Below are 16,246 nucleotides of genomic sequence, written 5' to 3' on the forward strand. Positions count from 1 at the left end.
GCCATAGGTATTAGGGTTTGTTTCTGTGTGTGATTTTCCTTTTACCTAGGATACCAGCAGTTGAAGTCTATCAATAGCTGACCATATCATGAAGCACAAATAAGAAGTACAGTTTTCTGGAGCAAGTAAATCAGAAGGCGGTGTTAAGTGGTTATGAGATGACTGATGACTCAAGAAATTAGATCAATTTTCACAGGTGGATCTGTTAATGCCATGTGACTCCTTTCTTGGCAGTATGCTCAATATAACCTTAAAATTTTTTTTGCTGAGCCAGGCAGTGGTGGTGCATGCCTTTAATCCTAGCAAATCCTAGTCCTCAGGAGACAGAGGCAGATAGATCTCTGTGAGTTCAAGGCTAGCCTGGACCACAGAGTGAGTTCCAGGACAGGCAGGGCTACACAGTAAAACCCTCTCAAAAAGAAAAAGAAAAAAAAAGTTAGGGGTCTCATATAACCTAGACGAGCCTCAAACTTGCTATGTTCAAGGTTACCGTGAACTTCTCTTACCCTTACTCCCACATACTGGGATTACAGCCTTTATTACTAAACCCAGGATTATATGTTGTTGGAGATATCAATTTCAGGGTTTTGTGCATAATAGGCAAGCACTTACCTGCTGAGTTCCATCCGCAGCCCCTAACTTAACATTTTGCCTTTAATTTTTTTATCTATTTATTTTTTTGGTTTTTCAAGGCAGGATTTCTCTGTAGCTTTTGGATCCTGTCCTGGAACTAGCTCTTGTAGACCAGGCTGGCCTCGAACTCACAGAGATCTGCCTGCCTCTGCCTCCCAAGTGCTGGGATTAAAGGCATGCGTGCGCCAACCACTGCCCGGCTCATTTCCGTCTTTTAAAACAAAACAAAAAGCCAGTCGTAGTGGCTTGCTTAGGTCTGTAATCTGTACTAAGGAGGCTATATCAAGCAGATCTCTGCAAATTCAAGGCCAAACCTTAGACGTACTTGATTCCAAAACAGCCTGGGCTACAGAGTGAGTTCCTATCTCAAACACCCCCTCTAATAGTTCCTTTTTGTTGCTGTGATGGAACACCATGGTTATTTTGGTTTGTGCTTTCAAAGGAGGAGTATTGAAGGCCTGGCAACAGGAAACTGGCCGATCACTTTTCACCTGTACACAGGAAGCAGGAAAATCTGCAAAACCCTCAAGGCTGTGGACCCCAGTCATATTCTTCCTCCAAGCCCTGAAATTCCCAAACAGTACTACCACCAAGGGCCAAGTGTTTAAATACATAAACCCATGAAGACATTTCTCATTTGAGTCAAAATACTTCCCTCAAAAAACAACAGAAGAAACCCTTAGCCCATTTTTGCCATGCGTAGTGATGCACACAAGTCTCTATGTATGTCCAGCACTTGGGTAACAAGTGGCAAGAGCGTCAGAATTTGAGGGTAATTGAAGTCCATGATAAGGCCCTGTGTAGGGGGGGAAAAAGCCCAATTTTGTCTGTCTTATTAGTACAAAATTTTTTTCCTCCATAGTGAATGTGGCCATATTCTTAAACCCAACCAAACCCTTTTCTAAAAGATGATATGTGGACTTGGAATGTAGATCAGCAAATACTTGTACCAAATGTACAGTGTTGGCTTAATGTCTAGAACCCCATAAGTGTGAACACCTATAATCTCAACACTGGAGGTGGAGACAGGAGCATTAGTTCAGAATGATCCTTGAGCTATGTAATTCAAGTCTGACCTATGATATATGAGAACTCTGTCTCTAGAAGGGGAAAAGCCTAGTGTGGCACACAACTTTAAACCCAGGATTTGAGAAGCAGAATAAGGTCGATCTCTTGAGTTCAAGACCAGCCTGGTCTACAGAGAGAAAGAGGTCCAGGTCAGCCAGGACTTTAGAATGAAACCCTGTTTCAAAATAAAAAGAGCCGACTAGATAAAGTAGCACGCCTATAACCCAGTACCCCAGAGGCAGAAGTAGGTGTATCTGAAGAGTTCAAGGCCACCCAGAGCTAAAACAGTGAGACCCAATCTAGGGGGTGGGGGTTTCATTTTGTTTTTTCAAGACATAATTTCTCTGTGTAGCCCTTGCTGTCGTGGAACTCACTGAGAGAGATCCACCAGTCTCTGCCTCCCAAGTGCTGGGATTACAGGCTTGAGCCACCACCACCCCACATGAGACTCAAAAAATAAAAATACAGAGCTGAAGAGATGGCTTAATGGTTAAGAGCAATAACTGTTCTTCCAAAGGATCTGGTTTCAGTTCCCAGCACCTACATGGCAGCTCACAACAGTCTGGAAATCCAGTTCCCTGGGATCTGACTCACCAATGCACATAAAATAAATTAGTTTTAAATGAATAAATAAAAACATAAGTTGTCCTTACCTCAGAGTCTGACTGTATGTGGTGGCCCATTGTAGTAAGTACAGAACCGCCTGTTGCCTACTGAGGATGTACCAAGAACGGTTCCTACCAAAGCCAGCAAAGCTCACACGGGGTGCTATAAAGAAGAGCTGGAGAAACTAAACATGGCAAAACAAGGCTTTGGGGAAAGTAGTAGAGTCTCTGTTGTTTGTATTTCTGCTGTTCTCTGAGAATGCTGGCCTTTAACACAAGATCTTCCTGCATCTGCCTCCTGGTGCAAGGAATACAGCTGTATACCACCATGGGCAGCATGGAATGTATTTAAATGAAACCCACTGCTTTGTACAATGAATGTACTCTAAAATAGGAGTTGGCTCAGCAACTAAGCACTTGTTGCCCTTGCAGAGGACCTGGGTTCAATTCCCAGTACCGATATAATGGATCACAACCATATTTAACTCCATTTCCAGGGGATCCAATGCTCTCTTCTGACCTCCATGGGCACTGAATGTGGATAGTGCACAAATATGCAGGCAAACACTGTTACACGTGGAATAATAAACTAAAATACAAATTACAATTGTAAAGATTAATAATTATGAAGAGCTAAGAGGATACATATAATACATTTGTCCAAACAGAATAGTCATAGAAGGTAACACATCTGTAATCTTAACTTTAGGAGGCTGAGGCAAAAAGATCATGAGTATGAACCCAACTTGGGTTACATAGAGCCTTTGGGTTTGGTTTGGTTTGGTTTTCTGAGACAGGGTATTCTCTGTGTAACTATGTTCTGGATGTTACTCTGTAGACCAGGCAGGCCCGATCCTTTGCCCCCTGGGATTAAAGGCTTTTGCCACTACTGCACAGCCTTTTTTGTTTTGTTTTTAAGAGAACAAAATGGGCTGCTGCCCAGCCTGATAATCTGAGTTCGATTCCCAGGACACACGTGGTAGAAGGAGAGTATGCTGATGCAATGTTATGAAAATACCTCTTACATTCTAGGAGACTGGAAAATGGCTGAACCTCACAGCCAGAGTTAATAATACACCTTGAGGTCACTTAAGACCGATAACCTACTCAGACTCCCTAACCTGCCTTTATGAGAACAACATAACACCCAACCTTATTCGTCTTAGGTTTTTCCCATGATCAGCTTTTACATCTTAAGCCAATGTACAGCTGGAAGCTCAAATTGGGTACTCTTCCAAGTCACCATCCACAGTGCATGTGTATCAGTTGCTGAAAGCAGGAAAAATGGAGGTTGAAAGCAATCTTCTAAAATGAATGTCCACCATAAATGTGGCACATTTGGATGTTGGATGGTAAAGCAGTGATGTTTATAGTAACGCTTTCTGGGTCGGCTGGGGTCTTTGCAGTCAATGACTTGTTAAACCCTGTTAAAGGTTTCTGGTAAGTACCCCATAGTCCTTCCCCCATGTGACGCTTTTCAAGCTGTTCAGTAAAGACAGCAAAGCCAAGGGTCAGAGTGACAAAACAGCCTTCAGACAGGCACAGATTCAGACTCATTCAACAGGCAGACAGGATGGAAGACACAGGAAACATGAAGTAGAGAATTCAAATCTGGACTTACTCTTGGTTAAATGACCCCAAGTGGAAAGTGCTTTGATTTCTTAATGCAAAACCAATACATTTTTGGTAACTTGGAGTTAATCACTAATGTGTTTAATCCACACAAAGAGAAAAACTGCAAGTTGTTCTCTGATTTCCACAGGTGGACTGGGGCACGCACAAAACCCTCACCCACACACATACACAAGTGATGTCTGCCGAAGACCTGCTTGGGTAGGAATTGGAGGGGTTCAGGTCTGAAAGAGGATGTGTGGAGTTGGCAGGAGGGCGGGAGGAGAACAAGGTGTCAGGCTGCAAAAGCACTCCAAGATGAAATTTTAAGGCCTGTATGGCAGAGGGAAGGTCCAGGTTCTCTGATGAACTGAACCCCTAACAGCCATACAAAGGTATATTTATTTATTTTGGTTTTTTGAGATAAGCTTTCCTCTGTAGTTTTGGGACCTGTCCTATCCTGGAGCTAGCTCACTGTGTAGACCTTGAACTCAAGAGATTTGACTGTCTCTGCCTCCCAAGTGGTGGGATTAAAGGTATGTGCCACCACCGCCCCCACGATATTTATACTAAGTATTTCCTCATCCTAAGGTCCCTAATCTAATTTACATGTCTCTTACAAAAGGAGAGCATCATATGCCCCCATGATTCTAGTTGAGAATTGAACTCAGGACCTCTGGAAGAGCAGCCAGTGTTCTTAACCTCGGAGCCATCTCCCAAGCCCCTGTTTACACTACTCTTGAGTCCCTATTTTACCCCCAAAGCTGGCCTTCAACTTGTTCATCCCAGAGATTTAGCCTCAATGGCTGGTGGGATTCAACAATTTTGCTCTGAAACCATTAAATTATTCAACAGAAAACCGGAAAGTTAAGACCATAAACAACCATTCACGGTGAAGCACTTGGTAAATTCCATTACTCAGGAGGCAGAGGCTGGTGTATCTCTTTGAAGCCAGCCAGGTTTACATAATTCCAAGTAAGGCAGGACTACACAATGAGACCCTTTCCCCTACCCCACTACCCCTAAAAAGTAAATATATAGTGTGGTTTTCTTTGACATGGGGTCTCATGTAGCCCATGCTGGCCTCAGACTCCATATGCAGCTTGGAACTTGAGATCCTCCTGCCTTTGTCTCCCAGATAGGATTTATCATGCCCCATCATACCTGGAAAGTTTAAGTGAATTCAAACTAGCGTTTCAAAATGTTACCGAATAAATATTCATAGCACTGATCTCTTTTTGTTATTTGAGAATTGGATCTTTGTTTGTTTTTGTTTTTATTTTTCTGTTTCTTGAGAAGGTATCTCACTATGTAGCCCAGGCTGGCCTGGAAGCCAAGGCAGTTCTCCTACCTCAGGATCATCAGTGCTGTGATTGCAGTGTACGCTGCCAACTGCACCGAGGACCTCTTTATTGAACACTGCTAACATCTCAGTGAGGATATTTTTAGAAAATACTGTTCTAGCAGAGCCCGTGTTCTTCTTTCCTGACTTGTTATTCATTAAAAAACTTTTCTGGAAGTTTATTGGTGCTCAGTCCTGTCATCCTGGACTTAGAAGGCTGAGACTGGCTGAGTTACTTGGGTACAGAAGACCCTACCTCAAAAAAAAAAAAATCAACCAAAAATTTATTTTCCAAAAGTACTTTGAGTAGTATTTCAAAGAGGATGATGAAACTTGTATTCTTATATTTTATTTTATGTATTCTTATTTTATATATATTCACTTTTGTTATCCCTAGCTATTTTAGAGGAAATGGAAGAAGGAAATTCACTTGACTCATCAATCCAGCAAGTGGTGGGGAGTGGTGGCCAGAGGGTCATCACCATAGTGACTGATGGAGGCCCTCTGGGTAATATCCAAACCTCACTCCCTACTGAAGGCATTGGCCAGCCCTTTATTGTAACTATGCAAGATGGACAGCAAGGTAAGTTACATCTAGTAAACATTTGCTTAAAGATATTTTATTTATTTATTCATTTATTTTTGGTTTTTCTAGACAAGGTTTATCTATGTAGCCTTGGTTGTCCTGGAACACACTCTGTAGACCAGGCCGGCCTTGAACTCACAGAAATCCACCTGCCTCTGGTGGGATTAAAGGTGCGGGCCACCACCTCCTGACTTCAAGTATCTCTTTTTAAAAACTGGTTCACACCATTTTTATTGATAGACTCAGTCTTTCTCCCTTAATCCTATTCCATGCCTCTTTATGATTCCTTACTCCCTAATATACTTGTGGTTTGATGCTGATATTGTTATGCCCAAATCCACAATCCCTGCAAGCCGACAAGGAAACCAAGAGTCCCGTATGTAAAAGCAAAGAGCCTTTATTTTAATCAAGTTTGCAAACTTGGTCCCTTTGTATGTCCAATATATTGGAATGACTGGAGAGCCCCAGCTCAATTAGAATAGGGTTTTATAGTAGTAAAGGTGGTGGTGAGGGTTTTTTGAGGTTTTAAGACTCCTGATTGGCTGACATTTGTCTAGGGTTTCCTGGTGACTGTGTGTTGGCAGGTGTTTCTATCTGCAGTGGTTGGAATGCCAGGAATTTCCTGTGAATGGTCTGTTCTTGGGTGAGGGTCCTGTGATTTCAGCTTGTGGTTCCTCCTGCAGTCGGGCATCGGCTCAGGGTAAACAACTGAGACTCCAGCCTCCATTGAATTTCATGGATGGCCAGAGTCCCATGTGATAATGGTTGGAAGAAGAATTTCCTATGGATGACCTGCCCAGACTTAGATTATCATGGCTGGCCCTCACAATATCAAGTCAAGTCGGAGGAATTTTGTTTTGCCATCATTTCCCCAATCCTAAAACAGTTCTTGGCACAACGACATTAATGAATACTAAATGTGAACTTGATGAAACACTTCCTTGCCGCAAAAACCTCTCTTCTGAGGCTGGAGAGATGGCTCAGACGTTAAGAGGAGAGATGGCTCAGAGGTTAAGAGCATTGACTGCTTTTCTGGAGGTCCTGAGTTCAATTCCCAGCAACCACATGGTGGCTCACAACCTTCTGTAATGGGGTCTGGTGCCCTCTTCTGGTCTGCAGGCATACACACAGACAGAATATTGTATACATAATAAATAAATATTAAAAAAACAAAAATAACCCTCTCTATTTGAGGCATAATTAAAATGAAATTGCTCTATTTAGTAGGAATACACGAACCTCCAAATCTTCCCAAAAGATTAACATAGGCAGATGAGATGTAATGGTTAATCTGAGTCTAGGCTAATAAAACGCAATATTTAAGACTTGTAAACTATAGTTCTTTACAGAACTGTGAGATTATTATAACTGACCAAAGAAGCCACATCTTGTCAATTACTCTTTCCTCGCCTCGAGAACTTTACAGGGAAATTTTTGTTTAATTTTCTTATTCCCTCTTTCTAGAGTGCTGACGGTCGATTAGCTGTGAATGATATCACCCAAGTCGGGTGTGTAACTCCGTTTAGTCCCGGAGTCTGCGTAGAGAAAGGCTAGCGGGACAGGCGCATGCGCACCTCCTACCACGCCGCAAGATGGACGCCAGCCATTTTGTCGCCCGTACATCCCCGATTTAGGGGTGGTAGCGGATGCAGCCGCGGCCTCCGGAAACAGTGGCCACAAAAACGGTGTGAATTTCCCAGTCTTGTGTGAGCTAAAGGCTCCAAGGGAGCAACCCCGCTAGGAAACGAAAGCGCTAAGCACCTCCAGCTTCTCCAGCTTCCCCAGCTTCCCCAGCTCCCGTATCCCGCTTTCCCAGGTTTTCCTCCCAACCCGCTCGGCGCAGGCCTAAGGCGCAGGCGCACGAGGGAACGCCGCGCCTCCTCAGCGCTCAGGGCTGGGCGTCTCTTGCGCGCGCTTCTCCGACCCCTTCCGTGATTGGCCAGATCGAAGGGCATCAGGCCCCCCCACCCCCCCGCCCTCAAGGGCGAGGAGGAAGCAGAGGGGCGGGGCTGACGCGCGCGTGCGCGTTGCTTTTGCTGGGCTTCTGCTGCTATTGCGTTGCAAAAAAAAAAAAAAAAAAATTGTGACTGTGTCGCCGTGGGCCTCTCTGTGGCAGGGAGCCTAGAGGACAGCGTCCCGCCACCCGAGGGACGGCCCGGCGGTGGCACGCTCCCGATGCCGAGGCCGCCCTGGCTCGCCGGAGTCTGGCCGACGGGATGAGGGAAGGGCCTTGAGAGTTGAGGGCCGTGCGGCTAAACGTGTTGGCTTAGGCGCCGGGCCGGGCGTTGGGCAGGGCGTCGCATGGTCCCGGCCGCCGGTTCAAGCACGACCCCCGAACCCTAGTGACAACCCTGGGCCGCCGCAGCCCCGCCTCGGCGCGCGTGGGGGCCGCCCGCGTGCCCCGCTAGTCGTCCTGCCTCCAGGAGAGCCCAGCGCGTGCAGCATCCCCACCCCCTGGCCTCCCTCCCTCCCACGGCTCTCACGCACTCGCACTGATTGTTTTGCCCGCTCCCGCCGCCGTCGCCGCCGCCACAGGACCAGCGGGCGCTTGTGCAAACCGGGAAGATGGCGGCCGGCGGCGGCGGAGGCAGCAGTAAGGCCTCCTCCTCGTCGGCCTCGTCCGCCGGGGCCCTGGAGTCCTCGTTGGATCGAAAATTCCAGTCGGTGACCAACACCATGGAATCCATCCAAGGCCTATCGTCCTGGTGTATAGAGAACAAGAAGCACCACAGCACGATCGTCTACCATTGGATGAAGTGGCTGCGGAGATGTGAGTGTGGGGGCACCGGGAAGGGGGATGCTGGCGAAATGGAGGCTGTGCGGCCCCGGATCCTCGGGGCTTTGCCCGCGGAGCCGCTGCATTCAGTTGGGGTTCCCATTACAGCTCGGGCGCGGGTGCCCCCGAGCCCAGACTCCATTCCTAGGCAGGGTTGCCCTGGTCTGCAGGGGCCTCATTGCTTGGAATTTTTCAGCGGCTCCTTTGGCGTGACCTTGGGCCGTTAGGCCTAGACCCACGGGCGTCCGCGGCTTTCCCTTCCGAGCCCCGGAAGGTGTCCTATTGATTTTTCTGAGCCTTCACGGAAATCGGAGCGTCCGTTCGTTCCTTCGAGGCCTTGGCGTGTTGGCGATTTCTGGGTTTCCTGGTGGTGGAGCGCTGCTCTGAGTTGTCCCCTTCCCTGGGACCTGCGGGGCCGTTCAGGGTTTGCTGCCGACGCGACCCTGGGGATGTGTCGGGGAAGGGGCCTTCTCCTGGCCGGCGGGTCTGTGAGGAGGTTGCCTGTGAAGCGGAATGAGCGCTGACGGGGCTGTGAGGTGGCCACCTGTTTTCCCTTCACCTGTGTGTGTGTGTGTGTGTGTGTGCGTGTGTGTGCGCGCGTGTGTGTGCGGCAGTAAAATTCAGACTTGGGACTACCTGTTTTCCCTTCACCTGTGTGTGTGTGTGTGTGTGTGTGTGTGTGTTAGTGTTAGGAAGCTGCAGTTGGTATCACCGTTGCTACGAAACATACACTGGCTCCGGCCTTCAGCCACCTGAACTACGTTTTAAAGAATCGAGTTTGTTTGCATAGGCAATCAAAATGGGGCGTGTAGGCTTCGTAATAGTCTTTATTTTAGCATATACTTTCTCCCCAGTTATAGTTTCCTCTTCCCTTCAACCTATGGGGCTCTCCCCGCATCGCCGCTTTAGTGTAGAAAAGCGGTCTTCTAAAACTATAGATTGTTAAACTGGGCGTGGTGGCTCACGCCATTCTGGAGGCTGAGGCAGGAGGATTGCCACAAGTTTGAAGCCACCTTGGACTATATAGTAAATTCCAAGCAACCTTAATCCCAATTCCATACATATTTATTAGAGTTTTAATTTGCTCTCCCTACTTGTAGCCTCTTGCCAGTGCTCCCCATTTAACAGTTCGCTTATTGCACGGCTGCCTTTGCTTCTGGAATAGTTTTGAGTTTACTTGTTTGTGAACAAATGGGTAAAACTTCAAAATTAAAGGCCCCAAACTTGAAACCTTTTGTATTTAAAGTTATTAATGGGACAGTTGTTCTTTGAAATACAGTGCTGAGAAGGATACTCAAGAAAAAGACAGAGTAGGTAATCTCTGTTGACTGTTATCAACATATATCTCTTCATTTCTTTCTTGCCAAATTAGAATCTGCAATATTAAATAACGCTATTACCTTCAAAGAGTCACTTATTAAGTATCTGCCACATGCCAGCCATAACCTTAAACCTTTTAATGTACTTTATAATCTAAATTATAACTAAGGAAACTAGGGCTCAGAAATGTGATTTTGCTAAAGGTTCCTCAGTAGAACGGTGTATTTAGGATTTGACTCTTGTCATTAACTCTGATTCCATGTTTGATGTTTTGAGTACATCAGTGGTAGTAAACAGTGCTGATGTGATGAGAACATCTTCCACCCTGTTTTCAATTATGAAGCATTCTTAGATTCCCTACTGTTGGTCCCTGGTGCTTAAACTCTATGGTTATGCTATTTTCAAGAATAAGTTGGTTCCTATCTCTGCTTTGTGGGATCACAAGTGACAATGCTGTTTTTTTCTTAGTCAGCAATGAGACCAGAATTTTTCCTGCTCCTGCTGCTGTTTTGTGTCTAAGCTTATTTCCTTTGTTGGTACTAAGAGTAGGAGAGCGATATTTCATCTCAAAAGTACATTCTACATAATGTAAATAAAGTTAAATGCATTCTTTTTTTAAGAAAAAAACCTGCTGTCAATTTCATAGTGGAGTGGAATTTAACTTTCTAACATAGCTAAGAATAATTTGTGAACATTTGCATTTACACGTGATGGATTTTTGGCTTAAGGAACCTGGGCGGTGAAAAGTAAGACGCAAATAGTTTTACTTATTTTTGTGTAGGTCTTGACAGGGTTTGGTTGCTAAGTTTGTTAGGCAAAATTGTGCGGTAGATATCTGGGCATTCCCAATCTGTCAATTTTCCTGATGTCACTTTTGCTCCTCCCTTTTCTTTTGTCATCAGTTTTTAGTTATTTAGACCTCAGTTTACTTTAAGTGACTGTGCTATATATTCAGGAGATGTTTTCTTTCTGTCATTTTATGAGGCATCTAACCCAGGGCCTCCTGGATTCTGTGCAAGCACTCACTACCACTAGACTGCACAAACCTCAAGTCCTCAGAGATGTTTTCACTATTTCCTTAATCTTTTTTTTTTCTTTTTTCTTTTTTTTTTTTGGTTTTTGAGACAGGGTTTCTCTGTAGCTTTGGAGCCTATTCTGGAACTAGCTCTTGTAGACCTGGTTGGCCTCGAACTCACTGAGATCCACCTGCCTCTGCCTCCCAAGTGCTGGGATTAAAGGTGTGCGCCACTGCAGCCCAAAAAATATGTAGCCCAGGCTGGCCTCGAACTCGTGATCCTCCTGCCTCTGCCTCCTTGAGCAAATCTTACTGGCATGTGCCACCACAACCAGCTTTTTAATCTTACGATGTGTAGTAATAACAGGCTTTTTTATGCATTGTAATGAAAAAAATTAATGAACAAACATGCTTTCTGGAGCATGCTTTCAATAGGCGGGTTCCATTGATTTTTGTCTAGGCATGTGTGTAACATTTATCTTCTGTCTGAGTTACCCTGGCTGGTTTGGTATCCAGTGTGTCGCCTACTTGGTCCCCAGTCCGCAGCAGCAGCAGCCTGTCTCAGCCTCACTGTTTCACCACCGCGCTTGTTCTCTGGAGTGATCTTTCTGTGTTAGAAGCAGATATTAGGCCTCTACTTTTTTTTTTTTCTTTTTTCTTTTTAAAAGACATAGTCTCTCTCTCTGTGTAGTCCTGACTGCTCGAACTTGCTATGTAGACCAGGCTGGCCTCTATCTAAACGAGATCAGCCTGTTTCTTTAATTCAACTCTGGAGTGTTGGGTTAAAGGAGTGGGCTACCACGCCCAGCTCATGCCTCTTCTTTTCAACCTACCAGTGATATTGTTGCAGTAGAGTTAACTTAAATTTTTTGTACTGTGGCCCCTCCAAGAGCCTGTGTCACCTGTCCAGCCTGCTTCAGCTTCTGCCACCTTCTCATGTGGTTCTTATTTCAAGTATTACCCTCCACAGGAAGGCCTTTTCTCATTACCTTCAATTCCTATTTTATCTTTCCTTTCCTTTCCTTTCCTTTCATTTTTTTCCCCTTCCTTTTTTCGCTTAGTTTTTTCAAGGTGGGAACTCATTATCTATCTCTGACTGGCCTGGAACTCACTATAGTAGACCAGGCTGGCCTCAAACTCAGAAAAGCCAAGGCTTGCTTGCTATGTTTACCAGCCTGGTTTCCAATTCATTGTGATCTGCCTGCCTCTGTTTCCTGAGTGCTAGTATTAAAGGCATTCGGCACCAAGCCTGGCAGGCTTATCATCTTAATTTCAGCATGCCAAATTACTGTATTTACTTGTTATATCTTTATTATCTATTTTTCTCAACTGTCAGGGCTATGTCTTGTTTGTCCCCATATCCCCAAGCACTTGATATAGATTAGTAAATATTTGCTAAAATAGTATTGCAAAATGAGTAATAAAATACTTACTCCTGGCCTGGTTGCACATGCCTGCAGTCCAGTCACTTGGAAGTCTGAAACAGAGAATTACAAGTTTGAGGCCAACCTGAGCTCTATGGTCTTAAAACCCCCACCCTCAAAACACTTGAACAATTTTTTAAAATTCCTGATTATGAAAGTGTTTATAATTTAATGAAACAATAGGGATGGCTTGCTTGCTGGTTCAGGATGTTTTATATTTTTTTTATCCCATTTTTAGTATAAAACAAGAGTCAGTATAGGAAGATATAGAAACTTTAGAATTAGAGCTCTGTTCAGATCTTAGCTCCATCGCTTCATCCTCGGGGATGCACCGTGCAAAGTACTTAAACCATGGCCTTTATCTCTTACCCACAGGGAGCATTGTACTCATAGAATTTGTGGCCTGAGTTTAAGGAGATAATACATCTATCTTAGTATAGAATTGCCCTACAGAAACATGAATTATTTTCTGCTGAGATCCTGAGCATTTAGGAGAGTTAGCTTTTCTCGAGTACTGAGGTGGGGTTACCCCTGGGGGAGAGACTTGATAACCTCTTAGTGAATTAGAAGGTGGTCTGAACAACCAGTGGGGCAAAAGTGAAACCCTGTTTCCTGAGACCTCTATTTTATCTTTTAAAAAATGATTTATTGCCAGAAGCAAGGACCTGTATATTGAGACCTGTATTTTGTTTATGCCATCTTAAGTTCACAAGATACTCACCTTTATAGGGCAAGTTCTGCACCTAGGACATTAGCCTAGTGAGACCTGCAGGCCCTCGGCTTTAGAAGCAATTAGCATTTCCTTCATTAACAATCACTGACCCTCAGTATTTCCTTATCAGCTAGGATGTCCCCAGACCTGAATTCCAGCAGACCTGACACCCTCCCCTCCCTCTTGCCTGTTTGCTATATAACAGCTTCTGAGGATTAATAAAGTGGCACCTTGATCAGAAAGCCTGTCTTGCTGTCATTTCTTGAGTCTCTTGCCCCCTCCATTCCTTTTCCTCCTCTAGGTTTATCAGGAACCCCTGTTCGTATCCCACTGGCCAGGATAATTTATTTTTATTTGTATTCTACATATGTGCCTGCCTTGGGGGGCTTTGTGAGTTGGATTCTCTGGACCTGGAGTTGTGAATGTTGATGTGCATGCTGGGAACTGAACTCAGGTCCTGTATAAGAGTAGTATGCACTCTTAGCCACTCAGTCTCCAGACCCTGTTATTTCTGTGTTTTCTTTTTGTGTGTGTGTGTGTTTTGTTTTTGGTTTTGGTTTTTGTTTTTTGTTTGTTTGTTTGTTTTTGTTTGTTTGTTTGTTTTTTGTTTTTGTTTTTTTTGAGACAGGGTTTCTCTGTGTGATAGCTTTGCTGTCCTGGAACTAACTCTTGAGTGCTGGCCTCACTCGCAGAGATCTGCCTGCATCTCCCTCCCTAGTGCTGGGATTAAAGGTGTGTGTCACCACTGCCCATCTCTTATTATTATTATTAATACTATTATTTACTATTATTTTATATTTTGGTTTTTCTAGACAGAGTTTCTCTGTAACTTTGGAGCCTGTCCTGGAACTAGCTCTTGTAGACCAGGCTGGCCGTGAGCTCACAGAGATCCGCCTGCCTCTGCCTTCTAAGTGCTGGGGCCGCCCAGCTCCATCCCTGATTTTTAATCATTGAGTGGTTTAATATGTTTTAGGAAACAAAAAGTGAAAATTTAAATGAGTTCTGCAGGAAAAGTAGAAGTCTAATTAGCAATCAATTGTAAACCAAAACATTTCATAAGAGTTCATTCAGCTAGTAAAGAATATATTTTTTTGCATTTATGTGTTTTGAGGCCCAGGGGTATATCCATGCCACAGTGCATGTATGGTCAGTCAGAGGACAACTTGCAGGAGTCCGTTCTCTTCCTTCATCATGTGGGCTCCATGATGAACTCAGTTCATCAGACTTGAACAATCACACTGACCCTTCAGCCATTTTTAGTTAAAAGTACAAAAAGTAGAAAGGCAACTAACTAGGTATAGTGGGACTTGCTGTAATCACAGTATTTAAGAAGCAGAGCTAGGGGGCTGGAGCGATGGCTCAGTGGTTAAGAGCTTTGCCTGCTCCTCCAAAGGTCCTGAGTTCAATTCCCAGCAACCACATGGTGGCTCACAGCTATCTGTAATGAGTCTTGGTACCCTCTTCTGACCTGCACTGTATACATAATAAATAAATACTTAAAAAAAAAAAGAAGAAGAAGAAGCAGAGCTAGGAGGATTAAGGCCATTGGAGGACCTGTCTACAGAAGAAAGGGAAGAAAAGAGGTTACACCCCTTCCCATCAACATAAGTGATCTTCATATATGGTTTTTATATACTCAGCTATCATTTTTTGTTTGTTTGCTTTTTGACTATGTAGCACAAACTAGCTTGGAATCACACACAGTTACTGCCTTTGATCTATGCAATGATTTCTCAGTTTTGATTGCAGATTCCAAGTGGACCATCTGTGAAACTGGCATGATTTTAAACTGATTTTGATAGAGTGATTACTATGTTTCATGATCAGTCCTAAGAAGCATTTTACACATACTGAGGATACCATACTAATCTTCAGAATAAAATTTTATTTACATTTATTTATTTATTTATTTATTTATCTATTTATTTATTTATTTATTGTGTATACTGTGTCCAGCTTGCATGTGTCCCTGCAGGCCAGAAGAGGGCACTATATCTCATTACAGGTGGTTGTGAGCCACAACATGGTTGCTGGGAATTGAACCCAGAATCTCTGGAAGAGCAGTCAGTACTCTTAATCTCTGAGCCATCTCTCCAGTTCCCCAGAATAATTCTTGAAAGTATTGTTGGGGCTGGAGAGGTGGCTCAGCGGTTAAGAGCATTGCCTGCTCTTCCAAAGGTCCTGAGTTCAATTCCCAGCAACCACATCGTGGCTAACAACCATCTAAAATGATATCTGATGCCCTCTTCTGGCCTGCAGGCAGACACACAGAATATTGTATACATAATAAATAAATAAAATATTAAAAAAAAGAAAGTATTGAGACTTTTATTATGAGACCCAACCATTCTTACATTTGAGAAGACAAGAACGGAGAGGTTATGTAACTTGCTTCTGGTTACAGAGCTAATAGTTATTTAAGCCAGATTTTAAACCAGGCATTCTCAGCCACTGTATATACTACATGGCCTTTCCTATGCATTCCGTATTTCTATAGTGCAGAAAATTCTAGGTAACTTGCTTATTATTCAAGCCTAGCCCATGTAGATTAGCTAGAATATTGAGGTATTGTCTCTTATTTTAATCTTTTAGGTTGATAGATGTTTGTTTTGTTTTTGAGCTAGGGTTTTCTGTAGTTCCGGCTGACCTTACATTCCTTATCCTCCTATTTCCAGTGGTGAGATTGAATATATACTATGCCTAGCCTTTAAAACTATGACATAACCCAGGGATGAACTGTGTGGTGTTGACTGTCCTGGAACTTATTATGAAGACCAGGAGACTAAACTTAGAGATTTTGCTGCCTCAGTCTCCTGAGTGTTGGTATTAAAGATGTGTACCTGCAACACCATGCCCTGAAAACCTATTTTTTTTTTTTAATGTGCTGCCTTGGTGTTTTGCCTGCATGTGTATCTGTATGATGGTGTCAGGTACTCTGGAATTGAAGTTGCGGACAATTATGAGCTGGCATGTGGGTACTGGGAATTGAGCTGGCATGTGGGTACTGGGAATTGAACTCCTGTCCTCTGGAAGAACACTAGTGCTCTTATGTGCTGAGCCATCTCTCCAGCACCACTCCCCCCCACCCCCGTTACTTATTACTGTCTTGATCTATCCAATGATTTCTCAGTCCAAATTTCAGATTCCAAAGTGA

General features: G+C 44.0%; 1 protein-coding gene across 12 annotated transcripts in view; it reads left to right on the forward strand.

Annotated features, from left to right (window-relative positions):
- Positions 1 to 7,932: 7,932 nt before the first annotated feature.
- Positions 7,933 to 16,246, forward strand: part of Rprd2 (regulation of nuclear pre-mRNA domain containing 2) — a 63,707-nt gene continuing 55,393 nt past the window's right edge. For 4 of the 12 annotated variants that reach the window (XM_087897766.1, XM_087897759.1, XM_087897768.1 and 1 more), the window contains exon 1: positions 7,936 to 8,615. In XM_087897766.1, coding sequence (XP_087753892.1) covers positions 8,411 to 8,615 — 205 coding nt within the window. In that variant the 5' untranslated portion in view covers positions 7,936 to 8,410. Of the gene's footprint in view, positions 8,616 to 16,246 lie in introns of all 12 variants that reach the window. The other 8 variants (XM_087897758.1, XM_087897767.1, XM_087897762.1 and 5 more) reach the window with 3 other exon arrangements.

Source organism: Myodes glareolus, chromosome 17 (assembly GCF_982192425.1).
Source record: "Myodes glareolus chromosome 17, mMyoGla1.1, whole genome shotgun sequence".
Lineage (NCBI taxonomy): Eukaryota > Metazoa > Chordata > Mammalia > Rodentia > Cricetidae > Myodes > Myodes glareolus.